The sequence below is a fragment of the Megalobrama amblycephala genome, linkage group LG24 (assembly GCF_018812025.1).
Source record: "Megalobrama amblycephala isolate DHTTF-2021 linkage group LG24, ASM1881202v1, whole genome shotgun sequence".
NCBI lineage: Eukaryota > Metazoa > Chordata > Actinopteri > Cypriniformes > Xenocyprididae > Megalobrama > Megalobrama amblycephala.
Genome location: NC_063067.1, coordinates 16,970,577 through 16,997,951, shown reverse-complemented (window position 1 = coordinate 16,997,951; position 27,375 = coordinate 16,970,577). Strand labels below are relative to the sequence as shown.

Sequence of the window (27,375 nt, the reverse complement as noted above, 5' to 3'; positions counted from 1 at the left end):
ATCGCGATGCATCGTGGAATCGAATCGGAATGTTGACATGATAATCGTAATCGAATTGAATTAGATCAGTGACGATTCACACCCCTAGTGGCTAGTTCCTATAACTACCTGGTGCGAAAGCCTCTTTTTCGTTTCAACTTCTTGCAGACTGCTTCCAAAACAAACTTTACATCCTTATTAATGGTTAATATGGTAAAACTTTAAGTTGAATTTGTTACCATTTGCTAGTGCATCAAGTATCATTAACTAATAATGAACACTATTTTTAATGCATTTATTAATCTAGGTTAATGCTAATTTCTACAAACCCGATTCCAAAAAAGTTGGGACACTGTACAAATTGTGAATAAAAAAGGAATGCAATAATTTACAAATCTCATAAATTTATATTTTATTCACAATAGAATATAGATAACATATCAAATGTTGAAAGTGAGACATTTTGAAATGTCATGCCAAATATTGGCTCATTTTGGATTTCATGAGAGCTACACATTCCAAAAAAGTTGGGACAGGTAGTAATAAGAGGCCGGAAAAGTTAAATGTACATATAAGGAACAGCTGGAGGACCAATTTGCAACTTATTAGGTCAATTGGCAACATGATTGGGCATAAAAAAAGCCTCTCAGAGTGGCAGTGTCTCTCAGAAGTCAAGATGGGCAGAGGATCACCAATTCCCCCAATGCTGCGGTGAAAAATAGTGGAGCAATATCAGAAAGGAGTTTCTCAGAGAAAAATTGCAAAGAGTTTGAAGTTATCATCTACAGTGCATAATATCATCCAAAGATTCAGAGAATCTGGAATAATCTCTGTGTGTAAGGGTCAAGGCCGGAAAACCATACTGGATGCCCGTGATCTTCGGGCCCTTAGACTTAGGCACTGCATCACATTAAGGAATGCTACTGTAATGGAAATCACAACATGGGCTCAGGAATACTTCCAGAATACTTGTCGGTGAACACAATCCACCGTGCCATTTGCCGTTGCCGGCTAAAACTCTATAGGTCAAAAAAGAAGCCATATCTAAACATGATCCAGAAGCGCAGGCGTTTTCTCTGGGCCAAGGCTCATTTAAAATGGACTGTGGCAAAGTGGAAAACTGTTCTGTGGTCAGACAAATCAAAATTTGTTTTTGGAAAACTGGGACACCATATCATCCGGACTAAAGAGGACAAGGACAACCCAAGTTGTTATCAGTGCTCAGTTCAGAAGCCTGCATCTCTGATGGTATGGGGTTGCATGAGTGCGTGTGGCATGGGCAGCTTACACATCTGGAAAGGCACCATCAATGCTGAAAGGTATATCCAAGTTCTACAACAACATATGCTCCCATCCAGACGTCATCTCTTTCAGGGAAGACCTTGCATTTTCCAACATGACAATGCCAGACCACATACTGCATCAATTACAACATCATGGCTGCATAGAAGAAGGATCCGGGTACTAAAATGGCCAGCCTGCAGTCCAGATCTTTCACCCATAGAAAACATTTGGCGCATCATAAAGCGACAAAGAAGACCTAAGACAGTTGAGCAACTAGAAGCCTGTATTAGACAAGAATGGGACAACATTCCTATTCCTAAACTTTAGCAACTTGTCTCCTCAGTCCCTAGACGTTTGCAGACTGTTATAAAAAGAAGAGGGGATGCCACACTGTGGTAAACATGGCCTAGTCCCAACTTTTTTGAGATGTGTTGATGCCATGAAATTTAAAATCAACTTATTTTTCCCTTAAAATTATACATTTTCTCAGTTTAAACATTTGATATGTCATCTATGTTGTATTCTGAATAAAATATTGAAATTTGAAACTTCCACATCATTGCATTCTGTTTTTATTCAAAATTTGTACAGTGTCCCAACTTTTTTTGGAATCGGGTTTGTACATATTACCAATAAATTTAAACACTTCAAGTTTACATTAAAGTATTAAGAATAACCATCAATCTGTCATTTTATATTATTTATATACTATTATATATATACTATGCTGGAACTCGAACTCAACAGCTAATGTTAATTTCAATAGGTTTAGTTAACAATAACAACACTGACATGAAGTAACAATGAATAATAGTACATTTATTAATTAAATAGATTAAATCATTTTTAAAACGTTAGCTCATGATACCCAGTGCATTCATTACCTGTTAACAATTTTTAACAACCTTATTACAAAGTTAATGTTAATAAAATGTCATATAATAAAATAGCATTTTTGTGCAAACAAATTCATGTATGAATGTAAATGCATGAAAAATTTGATTTTGTTCATGGGGAATTGATTAGAATGTTGTAGGTTGTCTACTGCTGTGATCTCATGTGAGTGACAGCTGGCCACAAGAGATGTCATTGTAAATGGGAGGGTATTTTGCTTAAAGATTATGAGGGTACATTGATTTAAAAAAACAAACAAACAATGATATGCATAGATACAATAAATAATTTAAAATAAACACTGCAATATACCATAAAAAATAAGCCAATTATCAATTTTGATTTCATGGTGACTTTAAGCCAAGCCAGATGTGAAGAAGCAATCAACCTTCACTTTGTCTTATGTCACGGAAAGCTCATCAAAGTCATCAGTGTACTATTTCCAGACTGCCCTTTCCCTTGACCCTAAAGTATTAACCACTTATATAAATCACTGCCTCTTTCCTTTGTACTTGCCGTACCTCAGATTAGAGCACAAAGGGCAAAACAAGCATCAAAAGCCCTTCCTGTTGTTCTTATAGCCCTTTAACACAGATTCTACCTAATTACAGGGTGGTCTACCCTCCCTTTAGCTCTGAAGAACACACTTTGCTTGTTGACCTCAAATACATATTCAGCACTGGTGGTGATTGCTTAGACTTCAACAGAATTCTGCTTTATTTGCTAAACATGCCCTCTATCCCCATCTAGAGGTCAATGTAAAGCAAACCTCGCACATGGACATCTTACCCTTCCTACAATCTAAATTTGCTGTTAACACACACTCTTTCTCTGTCTTCATGGCATACTCTTTATCTTGATCAGATGTGCTTTTAATTTGTTAATACTGAATGTGGGATAATTAGAAAAGCCTCGGGCCAAGACACCATTATATAATCACCTACTTCAAGTAGCTCAATAATCAGGGGTCACATGATGGGTTCCAGATTTAGTAAAGTGACATTTTTTTTCTCTCACAAATGCAGAAAAAGACAGAGAGGAAGACCTACCATCAAGTGACAGCCAGTCATGCTGGGATGAAGGTAGGGAGGGCAGTGCACGGGCTTTATACTCAAACACAACCGAGTTAGAGATGATTTGATTACTGACAGCCACCTGTAGAGTCACCAAGCCGGTGTCATGGGCTGCAGACACACACAAGCCCATAATTAGAGAGATCAGAGGAAATCACACTGACGCTTATGAGAGTTCATGCAGTTCTGCTCCTTATCAGGGGCGACATCTGAGGGCTTACAGAGATTCACTGCAATCCAGGAAATGATTTAATAGTTTATTTGAAGTAATAAACAGACTTTTCTTTTTAGAAGCACAATATTTAATATGTACTTGTATAATACGAATTAATATTTGCTTCTTAAATATGGTATTTTAATAAGTCAGTAACTTCTGTATATATATAATGTAAAGTTACCAGGACAGTAGCAACGTAAAACTCCAGGCTGGATGAGAGAGGCAGGGACAGAGATCTGATCAAACAGGCAGGTGTAGCTGCTGCTGTCTTCCTGCCATGGCCCTGTGATTAAGACCTTCACACCACCCTGAAATATGGAGGAAAAAATCCTCACATGATATATGCTTATCATGTTATCATAATCATTAAAATAAATGAAGGTTTAAATAAAGATTTATATTAAGGCAGCATTTGAAAGGAAAATAAAATGCACATGCTACAATGCCATCTTGTGGAAGAAAATAAGACTACAACATCAATACGTTTTAAATTTGTTTCCAAGGCTATTCTGCCATCTCGTGGTGTAAGAATGCAACAACACTAGAGATGCTCATGGCTTAGTTCACCCAAAAATGAAAATTCTGTCATTTATTACTTACCCTCATGTCGTTCCACACCTGTAAGACCTTCGTTAATCTTTGGAACACAAATTAAGATATTTTAGTTGAAATCTGATGGCTCCGTGAGGCCTTCATAGGGAGCAATGACACTTCCTCTCTCAAGATCCATAAAGGTACTAAAAACATATTTAAATCGGTTCATCTGAGTACAGTGGTTCAATATTAATATTATAAAGCAACGAGAATATTATCGGAGCGCCAAAAAAACCCCAAAATAACGACTCATTTAGTGATGGCCGATTTCAAAACACTGCTGTTCGGAGAACAAAAGTCACGTGATTTCAGCCGTTGGCAGTTTGACATGCGATCTGAATCATGATTCGATACACTGATTCATTTGTGCTCCGAATCTTCATGAAGCAGTGTTTTGAAATCGGCCATCACTAAATAAGTTGTTATTTTGTTTATTTTTGGCGCACCAAAAATATTCTCAACGCTTTATAATATTAATATTAAACCACTGTACTCACATGAACTGATTTAAATATGTTTTTAGTACCTTTATGGATCTTGAGAGAGGAAGTGTCATTGCTATGCTATGCAGGCCTCACGGAGCCATCGGATTTTAACTAAAATATCTTAATTTATGTTCCAAAGATTAACAAAGGTCTTACGGGTGTGGAACGGCATGAGGGTGAGTAATAATGACAGAATTTTCATTTTTGGGTGAACTAACCCTTTCAGATGTCAAATACAGGGTTCATAAATTAAAGGGTTAGTTCACCCAAAAATGAATATTCTGTCATATCACCCTAATGTTAACGACATTAACGACAAACTTGTAAGACCTTTGTTCATATTTTGGAACAATATCGTTCCAAACCCGTAAGAACATTGTTCATCTTCGGAACACAAATTAAGATGTTTTTGATGAAATCCGAGAGCTCTCTGACTCCTCAATAGACAGCAATTTAGCCACCACTTTCAAGGCCCAGAAAGGTACTTGAGACTTTGTTAAAATAGTCCATGTGACTACAGTGGTTCAACCTTAATTTTATGAAGCAATGAGAATACTTTTTGTGTGCAAAAACAAAACAAAAATAACGACTTTATTTAACAATGTCTTGTCTTCCATGTCAGTCTCCTATGCAGTTGACGCAGTAAACACAGTGCAGGCTTCCCTGTTTACATCAGAATGCTGACTCATTATTGGCTGGCTCCTGCATCAGCATCACACGTATGCGTCATGCTGCTCACGTGTACAGCGTCGGCCAATACTGAGCCAGCGTTTAGATATAAACAAGGGAGCGCTGCACTGTGCTTACGACGTCAACTGTGTAGGAGACTGACATGGAAGAGAAGAGATTTTTCAACAAAGTCGTTTTTTTTTTTTTTGATTTTGTGCACAAAAAAGTATTCTCGTTGCTTCATAAAATTAAGGTTGAACCACTGTAGTCAAATGGACTATTTTAGCAATGTCTTTAGTACATTTCTGGGCCTTAAAAGTGGTGGCTAAATTGAGGAGTCTCTCGGATTTCATCAAAAACATCTTACTTTGTGTTCCGAAGATGAACAATGTTCTTATGGGTTTGGAACGATATGAGGGTGAGTAATTGACAGAATTTTCATTTTTGGGAGAACTAACCTGATGTATAAATAATAATAATAATAATAATAATAATAATAATTATTATTATTATTGTTGTAGTTATTATTATTATTATCTAACAATAATAATATTAATAAATAATATTTCGAGGTTTTGAGTATGTAATTGAAATACAGAAAAAAATAAATTTAAATCATTTAATTCTAACAGACATACCTCTGGATAGGACCACTCTGGAGAGTAGTCTGTGACCATGAAAAGTCGTCCGGTGGCCTGCAACATTCCCAGAGTGCCCTGGGCCACCGCTGCTGAGACTACTTCAGCGACATGCATGTAGGCCAGTGATCCTGTCTCTCCTGACCCTCCTCCAGCACCAGCACCTCCCCCTAAAGACTGGGGGCTGCAGCATGACTGGAGGCAGAGCTCTGAGGGGCTGTATCCTGACACCCTGTTGGTTGTATCCTCTTGACCTTGCTGTTGGTTCCCACCTGAGGTGGCCGTTCCGTCCGACCCAGGTGGGGCCACCAGCTGGTGGGTGTATAACGTTCCTGCAGCCCCTACGGCTGTGGATCCGCTGTCTACAGAGATGAAGTCGTTGATGAGGTCAGAAAACTGGTTTCCAAAAGAGATGTCAAAATGATCCAAGCTGATTTCCATGCCTGTGCCTCCTCCCCCATTGGCTCCAGGTCCACTAAGCCCGTGGTGAGTGTTGTAGAGCCCCTGAACCAAATTAGCTCCCTGAAGCAGTGGCTGGAGCTGCTGTTGCGAGCCATTGTTGGGCCCGCTTGTGGTGTTTCCATTCCTCAAAGCCACGGCCTCGGCTCCTGCTCCATTCTCAGAGCTCTGCTGCATGAAGTGTTCTGCTCCTCCGCTCTCTCCGTTTCCTCCTCTGCAGGCTTGTAGATGATCCCCAGACTTTAGTAAACCATCCGTCCCATTCTCAGTGGCCCCAGCCTGACCGGACCCAACACTGCGGCTCTGATCTATACTGACAACTTCCTCGTGCTCTGGACCAAGGCCTGGAAAACCACCCTGGTATTGGAGGAGCTGCAGCGAGCCAGCCTGTCCCTGGGCCTCGGTGGGTGAGCCTCCATTGCAGTTGGGTCTGTGCTGGCCCTGGTGGGCGTGATGGTGGTGGAGATGGCCATTACTACCGGGCGATTCCGTCTTTACAACCTGCAGACCCATGTAGCCTCCATCAGGTGAGTTATGCTCCAGCAGGTGGCCCTTCTGGCTGGAGCTCTGTCGGCCTTGCTGGTTCTGGGCTGGCTGTGGTGGTTCTTGAAGGAAGAAGCTTGGAGATCGGTTCTGGTGAGCTAAGTTGTTCATTGCCTGGCTATAACCTACTGCAGTGGCACCGGCAGAGTAGTCCTGCTTTGCATCGATTGCGCTGAAATCCATCTGCTCCAGGGTTGTGCTTGGACTCAGGCCCCCTCCAGAGGGTAGCAGAGAGGCAGCAGGGGTCAAGGTGAGTGAGTTCTCGGCGCCAGAGCCACTGGAAACACTACAGCTTACGACCGCCCCCACCTGGTAGCTTCCTTCTTTGGCCAGCTGTTGTTCAAAGGAAGTGTCTTCAGTCTTGATGTTCTTCACCAGTGCAGAACTGAATCCGTAGTTTGAATCGGATATAGTTGGCGAGCGCTGCAAACCGTTGGTGTTAGCTGTCGAGGAGGACGAGGCACTGGATGTGCCATTCTCCTGCTTTAATCCACTTCCCCCATATGTCTGGCCCTGCTTCGGGTTATTCAGGAAGCAGTCAGGGTCGAAGTTCATAGTGGTTTCTGGGATTTTAATGCTGCCAGAGTCTAGGCTGCTGGAGAGGACAAGCTCCTCAGAGACGCCAGAGGCAGACAGCATGGACAACCCGTCTGCTCCGGGACCACCTGCATCTGCGCTCCCACTTCCTGGAAAGGCAAATTTGTGGCTGTCAGAGGTGACTGCTAAGACCAGGCTGTGAGAGGTGGCATCTGGGCCCATAATATGGGTATTGGGGCCTCCAGTGGGGGACATGCTGTAGACGGGATCCCCAGTCACCTCAGACATGAAAACACTCTGGGATAGGTTGCTCATGACGGAGGCAACGTGGCCCATGCCTGTGACCGCTGGGCTGTCAGCCATGTCGGGGTCTGAGTTCAGCCCACTGCTGATGGACACAGGGGAATTCTGGGTTGTGTCTGGCACTTCCACCTGATTGGTGGAGGACACCTCAGTGCTGTTTTGGTGCAGCAGCACAGGTTTGTGGACCTTGCCGTTGCGTTTCTCACGTACGCTCCCTCCTCCTGTTCCCCCACTGTTCTTGCTGCTGTGGCTGTGTTCTGTCTTGCCCTCTGACACATCATTATTCTGGAGCTCAGAGTGGGTGCTGCTGTAGCCTCCGGAGCGAGGGTCCACTTTGGGAGAGATAATGCGGTGTTTGGCGCTGTTACATTTATGATGCACACTGCTTCCAGCACCTGCAGAGACATAACAAAATAGCTAGTCATTCTCCAAACTATTTAACAATTATTAATTATAATAATAAAAAATAATGTATTATTATTTATTAACATTATCCATACTATTTCATTCAGAACAATTAATATATCTGACTCCTTTATTCCCATAATCAACAGAATACCTAGCATTATCAAAATGTACATTATTATTATTATTATATACAAAATAGATTTGATATAATAATAACAAAAATAATACAATTATTATCCATTTTATTTCATTCAGAATGATTAATATTACTGACTACTTAATGACATTATGCCTTTTACAATTAACATTGTTCCCATTATTATTAGTATTATTCTCATTATTTACATTATAAGTTGTATTCAAAACGCCACCTACTGGCAGCAGGAAATGACTGCCATATTTATCCTATATTTAATGCATGTCTTGCCCACTATTCACTGTTTTCCTAAGGCCACCGGGTGGCAGTGGGCTCAGGTGCGAGTACCCTTTCAATGCATTTACATTATTATTAATATTAACAATAACAGTTTTTAAATGAACATAATCAACAGTATGCCCCCTTTCCCCTATTATTTATTCCATTGAAACTACATTAGAATAATACAAAAACACATTATAATAATTATTTTATATATGACACCACTATAAAAAGCTCTTGTTTGCTTAGTACGCTGAAAATAATAAGCATTTCAAAGAATGGTCCACATAAAGTCTTTGAAATGGACTGAAATGCTTTGATGTTGATTTGAATGAACACGGAGATTAATTTATGCCTTTATAGAGACCATCAATCATCAGTATTAATTGTTTCATGAGAAGCCAACACACAGCTTTACCGTTTTGTTAATAAACGGCTGATATGTCTCATTACTCATTTTACTGCATACTTGGCAAATGAATTTTATATGAACATACAACAAATGGCAATCAATCTACCCCACGATCATTTGTTTTAAACACTCAATTCAATTTGCTTCAGAGTAACGGCACCCTACAGGAGCAACACCATGGGACTGTAAAGTGCTGTGTTGGATATTTGTGATGAAGTACAAGGTGAAAATTCATTTGTTGTATACTTGAGTAAAAAAGACTGCCCTTACTTCACAGATACACAGGAACATTACGCCCCCCAGTGGTGTCATTACAACAGACAGCTCAATAAATCAGCACATCTATGGACCTAGAAGCTGCTGTACTCTAATTAGGCATTCAGTCTGCTGCTCTACACTCACCTCAACTTTCAAAGTTCTTGAAGACATATTTAAAGCACTATCTGCTTCCTCTGTCTCTACCTGTGTCTTTCTGACTGCCTCTCTCCCATACCCCAACCCTCCTGTCTGTCCCTTACCCAGAGTGCCAGTGCAGAGGCAGTTGTGAGTCCGGGGAGGAGGCTTGGTCTGGTGGCTGTCCAGTATCTGCTGCACCAGCTGCTCCACAGAGAAGCCAGAGCTGCTGTTCCCATTGCTGCAAGTCCACTTGATGCCATGAACTGCCGAGGGAGAGAGGAGACACAGTTGTCAGCCCACCAGCCGAGCCTTCCAAACCCTCCCCCACCCCACCTGTGCACTACATCCCTGACCTTACCTCAGAGCCAGACTCCATATCAAAACCACTTTGTCCAGTCATTTCTCGCAATTCTTTTCGGTCTACTTTCTAACCTCAGACAGGAACACGGAAAGTTCAAGAACAGATTTGGGCCTGTTAAGGGTGAATTTTTAGCTGACGAGGGAGGAAAAAAAAGAGCAAAAGTCTTCCTCGTCTCACTTCTGCTCAAGTAAAAGTCCCAGCCCTTTGACAAGGTGCTTTTTGCTGTTTATGCCCTCTGCTGCCATCACAATTTCCAAGCTCAGCCTCTCTCCTTTGAGAAAAAGAACAATAACAACAACCGGAACGGTAAAATGGCAAAAGGAAAAATAAATGCAACAAAGGAAATGTGGTGATCTCTGGAGAGGAACGGTATTTAGAATATCAAACAGCATCGAGCTACCTTAATACGGCTTGTGCACGCTTTGCTACTTCAGTGAGCGTAACAAGCTGAGGTGAGATTGCATGTGAAAGCGAGGGGAGGAAAGGGGAGGTGAAGAGAGAAAGAGACACAGAGTCAAAAATAGATAAAAGAGACAAAAGCGTTTGGCTTGAACTCGCAAACAGTGCTGCGTCACCAGCCGGAGCCGGCACAACAGTTGTCACATACACAGCAGGTTTCTCTGCTCTGCTGAGCTCTGCCATTCCGCGCTTGGCCAGAGAATCGCAGCGGCGTTCCATAAGCCATTACACCAGCATGACCATGCTCGAACAGACAAATCAATCTCGCAGCATGAGCTTGAACCAGAGTCGCTGCACAAGGCAGGTCATGTAATGAAAGGGCGAGCAGGTTTGGTGGATACGCGTGACATCGGCGGGAGGCGTCGGCCGCGAGGATCTGAAGAAGAATCCTCTGATTTAGACTCGCAGGGATTCTTCCACATTTCAGTCCATAGTGGCCCACAGTGGCCGTTACTAATGCAGTTCTGTCGGCCTTTCGCTTAAACAGCCCACAATGTTCCTTGTGTCTGCTCTACCACACACAGACGCAGAGTCTGAGTTTCTCCGAATGATGTTGGGGGAATGAAATTCATGCATTTCCTCAGTGCAGCGGTGCCCAAACTGGGCTGCACGCACCCCCAGGGAAGCGTAAAGTGTCCTCCAGGGGTGCGCAAGAAAATATTTGGGTACTTGACATGAAAATTCAAGTCATTTCAGCTGTGTCCTCTTGTGCTATAATTCATCTCTTTTAAAAAATAAATTCTTACAAGAAATTGTAATTAATATTGATATAAAATATTAACATTAATATAACGGTTAAATATTAAAATAAATAAATTAATAATACAAATTAAATACAAATTTTTAGAATTCTAAATTTAAATTTTTTTTTAAATGTATATATATATATATATATATATATATATATATATATATATACTATTAAATAAAATAAAAAATAGTAAAATATCATTCCAATTAAAAAATAAAATAAATATAATTAAAAATGATGAAAAAAGCAATAAATGGCATATTTAATGAAATAAATGTACAAAAATGTTTTTTTTTATTTTAATTAATAATATTATATTCATATTTATTAAAAAGGTTTGAATACAATCTCAAGGGGTTCTTATTTATTGTTCTTATATTATTAGTTTCAGGGTTTTGACAGACTTTGAAACTGAAAATGCTGCTGACAAATCAAATCTGCCAGCCACATCCATATCCACAAGCTCAAAGCACCTCGTAACCACACCCATCAACTTGTATCTTTAATCGCAGCCTATCTTCAGGAACCATAAATCACATCAGATATCTCGCCCCCCTACTGTGTGTGTGCCTGTGTGTGTGTCTGATCATCTGCTCATGCAGCAATAAGGGGGCTTCAGGCATGGCTGGTCCCCAGTCTCTTAAATTATATCAGTGGAGAGAAATGAATCAGGCCGGCCTGTTCTCCTCTCCAGCTGTAGTGTGACTAAGCAACTGCTGCCTTCCATGACCTGTCATCTGACCTCTGCTGCACATGCCTACTTGTACATAAAACTACATTTACAACCTATTTTACTAGGTCTAAGATTATGTATTTCCGAATGATAACTGATAATCAACGTCAACAAAAAGATCTACAGCCTTGATCTTATCTGTCAGGAATTCATTTGATTGTGAAAAGTGTTCTTTATATGACAGTGGCTGAACTAAAAGAGTTTTTGGTGAAAAAAAAAGTAATTTACCTTTAAGTACAATAGCGAGATATTGTTGGTTACTGTCAGAAATATAAAAAATATATTTAGGATTTCATCACGTTTCTTATAATGCAATGAAGTAGAATTCTAGATAACAAGAAAGCTCAAAGCTTTGATGACGAATTAAAATACATCTCAGTGGCTTCAAAAATTTAAAAATCACCCTGCATAATAGAGCTTGAGGGCAAAAATAACAAATCTATATTTCACACTAAAATGATGAAACACGTTCATATCGAGCAAAGCAGGTGATGACGCAACCTCAACATCGATGCATTTCCATGGTATCTGATGCAAATGCACTACAATGAGGTACAGAAACTTCTCCACAACCCATCAACAGTTACAGCAGTCTTTCTCTGAGGACTGTCAGTCGAGGAATGCATTCACTCCCAACTCAAAACACACCTCGTCCCGTTAATGAATGCAAGCTGTTTGTGTATGATATGGGTCACTCAAGGGAACACATTGGGTTTGTAGAGCTGATGTATAATGCATCCATGAATTATGCATGGCTAATATAGTTTACAATGAATCTTTGACTGTTAACAGGCAGCATGTCCGCAGCTCCGCCACTAGGTGGTACTGTTGCTCTTCAGATGAGCTCGCATCATGGATGGATGTTTGAAGATTATGAGGGTGAATCTTGTGGCCCTATTAGCCTAGTCACAGTGCACTGGCCCGACTTGTGGAAGACATCCCGCACCTTTGCCATTGTCCACACCATTTGCAACGTTAATGACTTGCATGCATTACGGCAAATGGTTTCAATATAGTTCAGGCATGAAGTGTAATGAACACATTAGTTTACAGCATGTGTCTTAAAGTCAATGTGAAAGGGAGCTCTTAAGTGATTGCCACGAGAGCTCTTAAGGGGATCGTAACACGCGGCAGCGATTACAATGTCAGCTGAGCTCGTCTGTATTCCCCTCGCCGACATCCAGTGTCTAAAAGTGCTGACGCGAGGGATCCGACTTCATATATTCATTACCTTGACAGCCCTGTCCTAGTTCGAATGATCAATGGCAGGCATCACATACAGAGACGCGTCCTCACAAGACTCTGGGTAAACATGATTATATGCATGCCGTCGTCGCCTTTTTTTTCTTTTTTTCTACATCCTCATTAGACAGGTTTCTATTGGTCAACTGACCCTGAGACACCTGGGCGCCTCAGAGTGGGTATGCACAGGCGGTGAGGTAATAATCATGTCAAGGGTTCTACATGGAGACTTGTCCTGCTATGAACAAAGGGCACAGGGTGCAGCAGGTAAGACGGGCCAGTTAAGCTAGAGCAGGCTGAGCTGGGAGAGAACTTCTCATGAAACATCACATAACTAAAACAGCACCAGTCTTGCATTAATCATAGAGAAATGATAGAAGACAACGTCATGTATCATTGTCTAATCATCTAAAGGCTAGTTCACACTGCCCTAACCAGCACCAACAACTGTTGGGTTTTGCTAGATTAGATTTGTAATCCTGTTGGTGTTTGTTGTGGCAGTGTGAACCACTGTATCTTGTATTATGTCAAGATATGTGACACATTATATGGAGATATGAAGTGCATTTTCCCCCCACTTATTTAAGTGTAAACCTCACTAAATGTACTATTTATTATATATTACTTAATATTTTAGTAAATTAAATATCTATCCATCTCTCTCTCTCTCTCTCTCTCTCTCTCTCTCTCTCTCTATATATATATATATACATATGTTTTCAACAGTGATAATAATAAGAAATCCACAAATCAGCATATTGAATGATTTCTGAAAGATCATGTGACATTGCAGACTGGAGTAATGATGCTGAAAATTCAGCTTTACCATCACAGGAATTAATTACATTTCAAAACACATTAAAATAAGTAATACTTCTTTTAAATTGTACTAATGTTTCAAAATTGTTCTGTTTTTAAATTTTTTTTTTTTTTTTAAATAAAGAGACATTAAAACTAACAAATTCTTCAGACATTGTTTGCAGCGTATTTTCACTTAAAACGTGCATAACGGGTTATGAATTCAGTTGAAAGAATGTGATTGGACACTCACACATGGGTTTCAGCTGGCCAATGAGTTCCTCCTTCGTCCATTTGGCCCATTCTTTCTTGTCTGTATTGATGGAGCACAGGATGGGCCCACATGGCTTCCCACAATCCTCAATAGCTGGCACGTTCAGGTAGTGGACCAACACAATGTCTGGGTTCTGGGGAAAAGATAGGAACAAGAGAGAGAAAGAGGAAAAGAAAAAAAGAAGATGTGGTGTGGTGAGTGGAAAGGTCTCATAATAACAGTTTCATTTAAGGAGCTGTGAAATTTCCAGCTTGTCGCAAGTGTTCTTTTTGTAAAAAAACTAATTATAAAAAAGTTGAAGGAAAATGTAATACATTTTAATTTTGCAATGAAAGAAAAATAATTTAAACATTTAAAAGGTTGCATGGTGGAGATGAATATTTTGTAAATAAAGTGGTAAATTATGTTTTTTTTTTTTTTGCACAAACAAAGCACTTTATTGATGTCTTTACTACCTTTCTGGGGCTTGAAAGTGGCAGTTGTGTAGGCTGCCAATGGAGGGACAAAGTCAGATTTCATTAAAGGGGACCTATAAAGCCTCTTTTACAATATGTAATATAAGTCTCTGGTGTCCCCAGAATGTGTCTGAAGTTTCAGCTCAAAAACCACACAGATCATTTATTATAGCTTGTCAAATTTGCCCCTATTTGGGTGTGAGCAAAAACATGCTGTTTTTGTGTGTCCCTTTAAATGCAAATGAGCTGCTGCTTCCGGCCACTTTCCAGAAGAGGCTTTAACAGCTCGTGCTTCGGTTGCTCAACAACAACAAAGCTGGAGAATCTCCCGCAGCCAAAATGATGATTGTCAGTAATGGTGTTCAGCCTTGCATTGTTCAAACCGGAGTCGGACACTGATGAAGAGACTCAGGAAGAAGTTACAACTTTTGACTCAACTCATCGTCTAACATGTCAATCATTTTGTAAATCCAGCTTTGAAATTACCCTCATTTGTGAAGCAGTCTGGCGTAAAATGACAGCATGGCAACAACACTCTACTACAACAACTCCTCCTTTTCTCTAAAGCAGCCCAACATGGCCTCGCCTCCTTTTGTTGCGTGTTCTCAGGGGGCAGGTTTTATGCAAATTTTGGGGTTTGTGATGTCACAGACCTAGGAAGAAGCTAGTTGTAGTCCCTACCAGCTGTTTGTTGTAGTCCTTATAAAGCGAATTCTGTAAAAGAAAATATCTCCCTTTGCAATGAACTTTGAGCGTTGTAACTTTGCAGATGTTGTTTATGCTCTAACAGCAACATTACACACTAACTAAAGTTAAAAAAGTGAAATCACAATCAAGCACCCCTTTAAAGAGATCTTCATTTTGGTTCAGAATATGAATGCAAAGTCTCATGGGTTTGGAATGACACAAGGGTGAGTAATTAATGACTGAATTTCATTTTTAATATTTTTAATAAATATAAAAAAATAGCAAAAATCTAAGGCCAAAAATCCTTATTGTTGAGCCTTTAATATTAGTTAATATGTGTTTAGCACTAGCTAGCATATTTTTCAGCTAGCCAGCACACATGAGCACATTTATGGAGTGATGGAAATGAGTATAAAGGTGAAAGATGTTATTCGCTGCCCGTTCTTCTCCATCATTTGAGGAATTACTGTTGTCATGATCGCAAGAAAACATCTCTTCTGAATTAAACAGCTTAGAGTCTGCTTTCCACAGGCAATACTACTACTGCAACATTAATTGCAAAGGCAAATAGCGCTGAGTCTTGTGAATAAGGTGTAATCTATAATAAGCCTAATTTACATAGAAAGGAGGCGTGTTTGTACTGAAAAGAATGACAATGATTTAATTTAAATACACACAGCGGCGCCTGGTTAAGCCAAGAGTGGTTAGTGAATAAAAGTGTTTGTGCGCAAAAGTGCCGCAACTGTTTACTGATCGTACGTAGTGCCAAAGTTATTCAGAGAGTGGATAAAACCGGGAACAGAACATCTCAAACAGGGATCATAATGTGAACACAGGAGGAGTTGTGTGAGGCTTACAAAGCACCTGCTTTTTGTACCATTGTGGTTGTCAACTCAAAATGGGTGCGTATTTTATATATAAACAAATTCTGTCAATTTCAGGTCAGCAAGTGTTCGCTGGATACATTTTGGCAGCTTATGAATAGGGGTTGTTTAAAGCATATCTAGCCAGTGCGAGCAACATCAATTCTGTTTGTAATCATAAATAGCGCTGATTACAAAGAGCTGTAAACAGTCACAGAACAAGCGGTCCCCTGTCACCACAGAGATTACACACACAATCTCACAAAATCCCACTCATTCCAGAACACCAACATTTGAATGTCACGTGAAATGCAGAAACATAACACATACACAAACTGAATCCGTACACTGAAACAGTGAAGAAAACGGTCCCTTTCATTAGCATTTTTATTAGTTTTATGAGCATTACGTGCTGAGTGAATTGGGGGCTGCGGCTCTGTGCTGCCTCCCGCCTGCAGCATTACTCTTTGACGTACATGTGCAAAATCTATGCATACTGCATGCTCAATGGGGTAATACACACAGAGAAAAACATTCATACAGCCGCTGGCACTTTTACAGAGAGCACCATGGTAACCACACCTGATCATGGCCGTGTCCGAAAGCTGACAAATGCTGCCTTAGCAGGCAGTATAAAGAAGTAGGAGCCACAATTTCTGCCACAATGTTTGCACAACGTCCTGTGCTAAAATGCATTAACCTGTTCAGAAGAGATACACACTTCGCTGCCTATGATATCCCACATTCCCGAAAGTCGGATAGAGCAGCTGAAAGTAATTACATTTTTTAAAATATAATTTTAATATATTTTTAAAAAGTATTTAGAATAATAAATAATAAAATATTTATAAAAATACATTTATTAATAATTAAATGCATAAAATGTATGCATAAAACTTCCTATCAAGAAATGAGAAATTGTAGCCACTATGCACATCATACATATTAATATTTTATTTACAATAAAAATAAAAATAAAATAAATAATAGCCCAATATATAATATAATATAATGACAAAAAATACAACAGACCCTTTGCTGTGACACTCATATAATTAACTCAGGTGCTGTCCATTTCTTCTGATCATCCTTGAGATGGTTCTACACCTTCATTTGAGTCCAGCTGTGTTTGATTATACTGATTGGACTTGATTAGGAAAGCCACACACCTGTCTATATAAGACCTTACAGCTCACAGTGCATGTCAGAGCAAATGAGAATCATGAGGTCAAAGGAACTGCCTGAAGAGCTCAGAGACAGAATTGTGGCAAGGCACAGATCTGGAAAGGTTACAAAAAAATTCTGCTGCACTTAAGGTTCCTAAGAGCACAGTGGCCTCCATAATCCTTAAATGGAAGACGTTTGGGACGACCAGAACCCTTCCTAGAGCTGGCCGTCCGGCCAAACTGAGCTATCGGGGGAGAAGAGCCTTGGTGAGAGAGGTAAAGAAGAACCCAAAGATCACTGTGGCTGAGCTCCAGAGATGCAGTCGGGAGATGGGAGAAAGTTGTAGAAAGTCAACCATCACTGCAGCCCTCCACCAGTCGGGGCTTTATGGCAGAGTGGCCCGACGGAAGCCTCTCCTCAGTGCAAGACACATGAAAGCCCGCATGGAGTTTGCTAAAAAACACCTGAAGGACTCCAAGATGGTGAGAAATAAGATTCTCTGGTCTGATGAGACCAAGATAGAACTTTTTGGCCTTAATTCTAAGCGGTATGTGTGGAGAAAACCAGGCACTGCTCATCACCTGTCCAATACAGTCCCAACAGTGAAGCATGGTGGTGGCAGCATCATGCAGTGGGGGGTTTTTCAGCTGCAGGACAGGACGACTGGTTGCAATCGAGGGAAAGATGAATGCGGCCAAGTACAGGGATATCCTGGACGAAAACCTTCTCCAGAGTGCTCAGGACCTCAGAATGGGCCGAAGGTTTACCTTCCAACAAGACAATGACCCTAAGCACACAGCTAAAATAACGAAGGAGTGGCTTCACAATAACTCCGTGACTGTTCTTGAATGAAAAAAATGAACTTAAATGATTTTAGCAAATGGCTGCAATATAACAAAGAGTGAAAAATTTAAGGGGGTCTGAATACTTTCCGTACCCACTGTATATATATATATATAAATATATATAAATAATTTAATTTCTCAAGTTTTTCTTTTGTTTTTTGGAATGAAACCCAGGCCAAACATTTTCAGTGAGATAGGCAGTGAACAGATAGACCAACACAGCATGGTCCCTTGGAAGCCTGGTCTGAAACCAGATTCCGAAGGTACCTTTATACTAAAATGCTGTCTGTTTAGTCACTGATGGAAGCTGCTTTAGTTTCAGACACAACTCATGTCATACCGGACATCTCTGAACCCCTCTATTACAGTGCTGTTGACCAGGTTCAGACTGACATTTCCTCTCTCAAAAAGTTCTCTGACTACAACTGAATGAACAGCAAATCACAATTAGACAGAACATCGACAATCTCTGCGTGGGACTAACAAGCCTTGAACAGTGACCACAGAGAGTGGGGACAAAATCTGCAGGACGAAAAAGGGCAGCAGAACAAATCAAAAGCTAAATTCAGAGCGCTCAAAATCAAACAGCCCTATAATTCACAGCGAGAACTTTTGATTGAACTCTTCAACCAGCACACTTGATATTCAAAGGGAATGTGTCAAGGTGTTTGAACAGCACCTTTGATGGATTAAAAGGAAAAGATTTGATTTAAAATTTAAATCCATAGGAAATCTGTCTTCATGAGAGGATTTTAAGAGTAAGTTCTGGTGAACTATTCTCTTTCAAGTGGATGAAGGGAGTGTGCAGGATCAGCGCTTGGTTTGGAAGGGCGAACTAAGGATGCTCAGGCATGGTTTCTGCCGCTGTAGCCATGAGCTTGTGGGAGCAGACACCAGCGCAACATCCCCATATGGTACAAGCAGCTGTGGTAATCACCAGGACATGCCCTCAACCCTTAACCAGCATGAGAGGGGTAAGTAAAACCCAGACTCATGACATTAGATAAACATAAACACATTGTCATGCATATATGTGGTTTTATTTTTTTCCCCCAAAATCAAAAGAATAAGATAAATATAAAATATAAAGAAAATATGATTTTGCTTAAAGAAAATAATGGCTATTTTTTGGAGTTATTTTCATGATACTGAAGCACATTTAAACCTTCATCTCCAATTGTCAGCAGCCTACAATAACGCAAATTATGTATTATATATATTACCTGTTATAATATATGGCCATTTACTACATATTTAAATGTATATATTTAATAATTTAATGTATATAAATAATAATAAAATAATAAAATGTAATTTAATTTATACATTTAATTTAAGTATTGTTTGTGTAAGGACAAGATAATTCAGGAAAAAAATAATTTAGGGAGGAAATGAGCTTTATTATAAATAAAATGCAAAACTCTTAATGACCCTAAAAATAAGCCAAGTGGCGTTCACTGCAGAGCCAAATGACTTCCAACTCCCCCTCTCTGGATGTCATGGGTTGACCTAGTCCAGCTCCACCTCTGTGGATCTAATGGGTGGAGGGATAGAGTTAAGGGTAGGGTTAGGGTGTGGTTGGACCTTTTAGCTCCACCGATTATGCCCTAATTACATCTAGAGAGGGGGAGCTGGACTTCACGCTCCATCCATGGCTCTGCAGTGAGCAGCCTCTTAAAATTAGATAAAATTCCTATGTGAACCACAATTTAATACTTTTTTCCTTTTGATTTTGGGGCTAAAGGGTTAAGGCCCCGATATACTTTTAAAACGAAGTTCTTTTTCGTTCTATAATAAGCAGCGATATACTGTAATCGAACATCTGACGCTGCCCACACTGCTGAGAACGACGCTTAGATGAATATGTAAATATGTGCTGTCCACTTTCTTCTCAGTAACAAAAACACAACAAAAATGAGAAACAGCAAGCATTTTTTATATAAAGCATAAGAAAAGTGTCATCTATATAGCACTTTTTCAATATATTGCTTAAAAGCAAGCAGCTTTACAGTATTAAACATGAAAAACAGTGTCAGTGCCTCTTTTCATCAGAACTATAACTTCATTTTGTACTATAAAGCGGCTATCCAGTGTGTTCATGTTTTCACCTGCGGAGATCTTACCTCAACGAACTCAACACACGAAATGAGTCAGAAAAAGAACTTAGTTTTGGCTTGATTTTGTTTGAAATGACGTCACACCAGTTTGTTCTTCGATTTCGTTTGAAGGCCCAGAAAGGTAGTAAAGACATCGTTAAAATAGTCCATGTGACTACAGCGGATCAACCTTAATGTTATGAAGCGACGAGAATACTTTTTTGTGTGCAAAAAACACACAAAAATAACAATTTCTTCTCTTTCATGTCAATCTCCTACGCTGTTTGTGTAGTAAACACAGCGCAGCACCGCTTCGGGGTTCTACATCAGAACTTAAGGGTGTGGAACGACATGAGGTTGAGTAATTAATGACAGAATTTTCATTTTTGGGTGAACTAACCCTTTAATTACGACCCTGACATTTCATGATATTCATATAAGCATACGAAAGTAAAAAAGACGTAGCAAATGTGGAAAAAAAAACCCTTACATACTCAACCAAAAAACACATACATACCAACAGAAGCCAATACATCCATGACCAGCGCACACATACATAGCTCTTTTTCTGTCCCTCCTACGCCGATACATTTGTCCCTGTTTTACAATGCACGTTTGGCAGACTTACAACCCATCCAAATACAAGTAATCTGTGAAGCTGTGCTTCAGTCGTAAATTCAAGAGTGAGCCAGAAGCGTATGACATCTACGGCTCACTCCTTTCTCGCTCTGTCTCTTCAGACAGCTTTTACGCACCCACACAATCACGCTCGCACCCCCTCTAGACCCTCTCTCTCTTTCCGATGGCACAACAACACAATGAAAATGTGGAGTGTCTTATAAATCTATCAGGATGCAAACTTAATTTAATTTAATTTCCTGCTGGCTGCTCTCTTTTAATAACGAAAGTTTTCATCCAACAAGCTAAAGAAGAAGACTTAAGAGGAAACTTTCGGCCTGGATACTACTTGGTGAAGAAAATAGGATCTCATGGAGGTATTGATTAATTGTGCAGTGTAATCTTTAGGCCATGTTTGTGGTACACCCCCATGGAGGACCAGGGCTTGCTTCCAGGTTTGTTGATGTGGGAAAAGGGGGCCGAAGTAGAGTTGCAGTGTGTGCAGGGCTTGTGGTATTGCGCAAACGGCATTTTTCATTATTAAAGGCATTCATTTGAGCTCAGCACCTTTATGCTAGGCTCATCCCTGGAGTGCAGAGGCGTGTAGATCTTGTACTGCCGGTCCATAGAACCTGTATTTATCCCTTGACTTCACTGTTTAAAAGCATTAAATGCTAAATGAAAGTAAAAAAAAAAAAAAACTTCATTAGGAAGCATTCTGTGCTTGAATTCACAGAAACTGTTTTCTTACTCTAGTCTTTTCATTGGTAAGCAAGAAAAAACAATTAAAGCTTGTTTGTTTTTTGCTTTACGCCTGCAGAAAGAGAGCAGATCTCAATTCTAAAGGTGTTTCTTTGTTTTTGTGTGTGTGTGTGTCTGGGGAACACACAGGTACCTGGAAGCACCGTGGTAACCTGGCAACTAGTAGCTGGACGCCCACATGGATGAAGCCAATGTGGTCATGAGTGCTGCCCCATAGCCGGCCTCGAGTGCTATAAATATCCACTAGTAATAGCTTCAGGGTCATTACTGCTGCTCGGGCCTGCCTCCAACCAGCATCAACTCCAACCTGAAGGGCTGGGAAGAAGGACAGGGTTTCAAATAGGTATCTGCATATTACGGATGATTTATTACAGCGTGGGGGTGGGACGGCATGTTCTGGCAGATAAGTGCCTGTGCGAATAAGATTGTCTTTGAGTTGGACTTGTCTGAAAGCAGGTCGTTTGGGCTTCATATTAAGCTGGCGCTGGTTCAGATCGGGACACTTGAGAACATTATGTTATTTGTTTTGTTGCAGTTGATTGCTGCTTCCGGTCATGTGAATGAGTCACTCTTGTTATGAAGTACATTTTCATGCCCCCATTAAATATGCCTAAATATATTGGATAAAATATTACACTCACAATTTGCGACATAACATCATCCTGAAGGAAGTGTGGATAAACAACAGCACAAACACAAGCAAGTAATTAGCAACGAACTCTGTAAGGTTTTAAAATGACATCTTGCTCAATTAATATACAAAATCTGCATTATAATATACTCATAGAAACCATCCATCCATCCATCCATCCATCCATCCAAAAATTCAAAAGATCATTATTTTTATCTTGTTATTTTCTTGCCATTTTATAAATAAGTTACAATTAAAGGTGCAATATGTAAGATTTTCTGTCCGCTAGAGGTCGCTAGAGGCCTATTCAAATCAAAGGAGTAGCTTGATGAACATTTGGTCTTCACCTGAACGGCTGGTGGAAAATAATCAGGATAGGACTCGGGCAGAAATCATGTTCATGGATGCGATTATTAACGTTACTGTAGTATGAAGCAGAGCGATTGCGCAACACACACCTCACGAGCAGCGAAACTTTTATCATGACACAGTTGCCGGCGCCGCTTATGCTTTTCTGGTCAAGAGTATGAGGTAACACAGCTCTGTTTATCATATTAGATACATTTGACTGTGCTGAAAATGATGTTATAACGTTACTCTGTGCGTTCGCTCGGCGGCTGCTGTGAGACGCTGTTGCACACTGCAGTAAGATAGATCGATTTTAGAATATCATATTAAATGCTGGATGGCTTGTGTTGATAAATGGCATAAAAAATAATTTTAAAATGTATTGTATAATGGAGAAAATGCTGTATTACCGTTACTAAAAATAAAGCTGCATCTGATTATGCTATGTTAGCTACTTGACAAAATAGTGTTTTTTTCTGAGGCATGGTAAAGCATGGTACTCGCAAAAAATCAAGAAAATTTGATTTAAACAATAAGACTAAACGTGTATATAACAATAATTAGTTTTCTGTCTATAAATATATCAAAACAGTTGTTCCCTTGTCTATGAAAACATGTAATATATTAAAGCATCTTTGGTGTTTCCATGGTTTCTACAAAATAAAATCGGAAACCGAGGGTAACGTGGGTATGACGCAATTGACAGGCGACTCCTCACACGTCCCAAAGCCTTGGTTACGATTTACAAATAGTTGGAAACATTTGAGATATTGTAAGTACTCAAGTGAACAAAATATATAACACTGGCCTAGTAGTTTTTGGATATTTTACTGCAAAATTCTTACATATTGCACCTTTAAATCAAGTTTAAATTTTGAAAGTCTGATTTAATTTTTTTATAGAAATACTTTTTTTAATTATAACCCATGCATATTAATCTTTTAAAAATGACAGTGTAAAAAGGTTTTAGTGTCCTGGAATATATACTGTACATCATGACATTTGATTTTGAGACACTAGAGAAGCAATGATGCTTGATTTTATTGAGGTCCCATATTTGATTTGAGAGCTGCACACCAATTTCCTGCCTGGCATAACACCCTCTTAATCTCAATCACTGGTGTGAATTTGGTGCCAGAACTAGCTGTATGAACAACAACAAACAAGGAGAGCATTTGGGAAAGTATGGCACAACATAAACTTTACAAATGCTAAACACTTAATAGCTAAAAGAGAAAGTCCTGGCACAAGAACAACAAGAACCTCATCAAGGTTAAATATCTTAATTAAGCTAAAAAGCACAGTAACGAGTCCAAGAGAAAAAGAACCAGTGCTTATGTAGCTCTGAGAGGAAAAACGTCAGCGAGGAGTTCAAAGCCGCGGCACAAAAAGACACGGCCAAGCGCTGCACTCGGCTGACAGGAAACCCCTAGAGGATTGTGGGAAAAAAGCATGGGAGAGACAGATCCTCTGACTCATTTCTTGTGAGCGTGGTGAGGAACATACCCACTGGGTGTACAAGCAGACCCATTTCACTAACCCATGTTACATAAATCACAGCGCTTCTGATATGCCGCAACAAATATTTAACTTTTTTGTCTCCATCTGTCTCACTATTTTTAACTTGATAGAAGGACTGTGCTCTCAGAGTACTGCTGGGCTCAGTTCTGGAGGAAGAAGAAGATGTACTCCAGACATGATGTAGAGGTCAGTGTCATAGTGGAGCATCAAGAATTGTCTCTACGGAAAAAGCGACAGCGACCTTCAAAAGAATGGAGCGCCAAACAGGTTGTAGTTGATTTCATTAGGGTAAAATGGAAACGGTTGAGGATGTGGGTGAAGTTTAGCATTTAGAGTGTGTGAAAGCACAGTATGCTAATGTGAGAGTGTGATACAGTGTGGGCACATACAGTATAATAACCAATCCAGGTGTCTAAATGCATTTTAGGTGCTGCTGTAAGTAGAAGAAAGAAAGTCGTACCAGTGTTATTTTCGTACACTCTTAAAAATAAAGGTTTCCTTATTGACATTGATGATTCCATGAAGAACAATCAAGATTCATGGAACCTTTCCAATGCACAAAAGGTTTTTTATAGTGGAAAAAGTTTCTTTAGATTATTAAAATATTCTGCATTTTAAACAAATGGTTCTTTTCGATTGATTTTGACTGATTGATTGATTGATAAACTTTATTTATCCCAGAGTGGGAAATTCACTTGTCACAGCAGCAACAACATACTATAAATAAGATATATACAAAAAATACATTGAATAAAAACTACACCCAACAAACACAAAGTACACTGTAAAAAAAATCCCAGTAAAATTTATGGTAAAAAACTGGCAGCTGTGGTTGCCAGAACTTACCGTAAAAAATACAGTAGCAACGTAAAAAAAAATCTGTTAAATTTACGGTAAAATAACGTATTTCATTAACTGATATAATGTTAATTTACCAACCTAATGAAGTACTACTATCTGTTTTGTACCTTTATAATACACTGACAGTCACCAAACACAGTGGTGATAAGAGTCACATGATGAATCAAAGTTCATCACAAGCAGATTTTCCACAAGCTGAGAAGGACAACACTAACATATAGAAGGTGCACACAGTGTCATTCACACACACACTAAACACCATCATGGTAACATGCATGAAATTTTAAAAATGCAATAAACATTAATTAGACAACATTAGATGTAACATAAAACCCTAATGTACATAACTGATTAGAAAAAAATGAGAAAAACTAAGAAGAAACAGAGTTATTTAAACGAAAATATATCAAATGTGAAGTGTCACACAGGGAATTGTGGGAATGTCAATTTATGTTTTTTTACTGTAAATTTTACAAAGAATTGTTATTTTTCACTTCCAAAAACTGTGAATTTAACGGTATGTTACCGTAAAATTACATTAAATGTAACGTTAGATCTATTACAGTTATTCACCGTATATAGTACGGAAACTTTCTGTAAACCAATTGACAGTTTTTCACCGCAGCATTTTTACAGTCTTTTACTGTTAAAATCACGGTCACATCTGATTAAACAGTCTCACAGCAGATGGAAGAAAAGACCTGTTTTGCTCTTTTGAGCAACATGGGTAAAGAAGTCTGTTGCTAACTGAGCTACACATAGCCTGCACTGTATCATGGCGGGGGTGAGATTTATTCTTCATGATGTAAGACTCCCTACCATCCTTTCTTGCCCAATTTCATCAACAGAGGGCAGAGAGCACCCCATAACTCTGCTGGCCTTCCTAATCACTGAAAGGTTCTTTTGGGCACCCAAAATGGTTCTTTTTTTTGAATCCTTTATTTAGTCTAATCCTTTATTTTTTTGTTTTAATTTTATATTTCAAGTTTTAGTTATTTTGTTTTGCGTTTTTTCATTTTTTTTTTTTTTTTTTTTAAATATGTATAAATAGTTTTTTTTATTAAGTTTTAATTTTTAATTAATTTAGTTATAGTTATTTCAGAACTGAGTAATACAGGTCTGAAACAACAAGAGTGTGAGCAAATAATGACAGAATGTTAAACGGATACTTAACCCAAAAATGACAATTCTTTCATAATTTCCTCACTCTCATGTAATTTTAAACCTGTATGACTCTTTTGCAGAACAAAAATGGTCCAAATAAAGAAAGTTAATACATTGAACTGCATTCACTACGTCAACTGTGTATGTGTCTGACAGGGTAGAGAAGAATTTGCTGAATAAAGTCGTTATTTTTGTTTTGTTTTTGCGCACAAAAAGTATTCTCGTCGCTTCATAACATTAAAGTCCCTGTAAAGTCAATTCTGAGTATTCTTTCTAAATGTTACAAATGTATTGCTGGAACACATTACAAAGACTGTGAATTGTGTAATGCTTAATTGTGAAGTTAGAGCGTTAAACAGTTTTTCACCAAGTCTCTGCTCAGGATTTTTTGGGTGGAGCTAAAACGGGGGTCTGATGACGCACTTGGACCCCTGAGCATAGCCCCTCCCCTAACACTATATAACAGTCGATGACGCACCGAGCGTGGCACCGCCCCTAACTCTACAGCGGTTCACTCGCTCAATCTCGAGTGTCATTACAGTTATACAGCCCTTTGCACATTTAGCTAGTAATGCCTTCGTCAAGCAAATGCATATTACATGGTTGTTATAATATACAATATGCTCGGCCTCCTTATTTAAATTTCCTAAAACGATGATATAAGGATTCTAAAGTGATCGTTCTACACTGGATAATTTTACAAACTTTCATCAGACAGCTGGGATTCACAGATAATCCGCTGTTTTTGGTGAATGTGACTGAACAGACCTCGGCCCCCCTCCAGCCTCGGCATTCCTACAGTCCCACCGATAAACGATGATATATGGGGCCGGATAGAGTCTCTTTCGTCCCGGCCTTCATCCTCCCGTCTCGCGGCACCGTCATTTGTCGACTCGACAACAGTCGTCAGCTCGTGCCCACCAATGAGTGTAAGTTGCAGAGTTTGCTTATGTTATAATTAGTAGGTAGTCCACAGTAACTCGCAGTAATTTGCAGCTATCTAAATGATTCTTTTTATATGCATCAGTATGATTGACTCATTATTAGACTCAAGTCAGTTGAGACGGCAGCTCTCGCGAGTGGGTGTGGTTTCAGCGCCGACAGCGGACACGCCCCCAGCGTTTGAGAGCAGAAAGCGCTGCCTATTTTTTTGAGATTTTGATAACTTATTTCATTTATTTGCAGATTTTTTTAATCATTCAAATTTTTGCTGGGTGGTTAATAACACATTTTTCTGCGGTGTGACAAACTCAGAACACATACTTTAAAATGACTTTACAGGGACTTTAAGGTTTAACCACTGTACTCCACACCTGGAATGATGATAATTACATTGCTTTCCATTAGGGTTAAAAAAAACCTCTTGGATTTCTTAAAAAAATATCTTAATTTGTGTTCCAAAGATGAACGAAGGTCTTACGGGTTTGGAC

General features: G+C 39.4%; 1 protein-coding gene across 1 annotated transcript in view; it reads right to left on the bottom strand.

Annotated features, from left to right (window-relative positions):
- The window catches only part of camta1a (calmodulin binding transcription activator 1a), a 436,791-nt gene that overhangs the window by 33,918 nt on the left and 375,498 nt on the right, over positions 1-27,375 (bottom strand). The window contains 5 exon segments of the mRNA XM_048177455.1: positions 3,207-3,341; positions 3,629-3,755; positions 5,834-8,070; positions 9,432-9,572; positions 13,907-14,060. Of these exon segments, the coding sequence (XP_048033412.1) occupies positions 3,207-3,341; positions 3,629-3,755; positions 5,834-8,070; positions 9,432-9,572; positions 13,907-14,060 (2,794 nt within the window).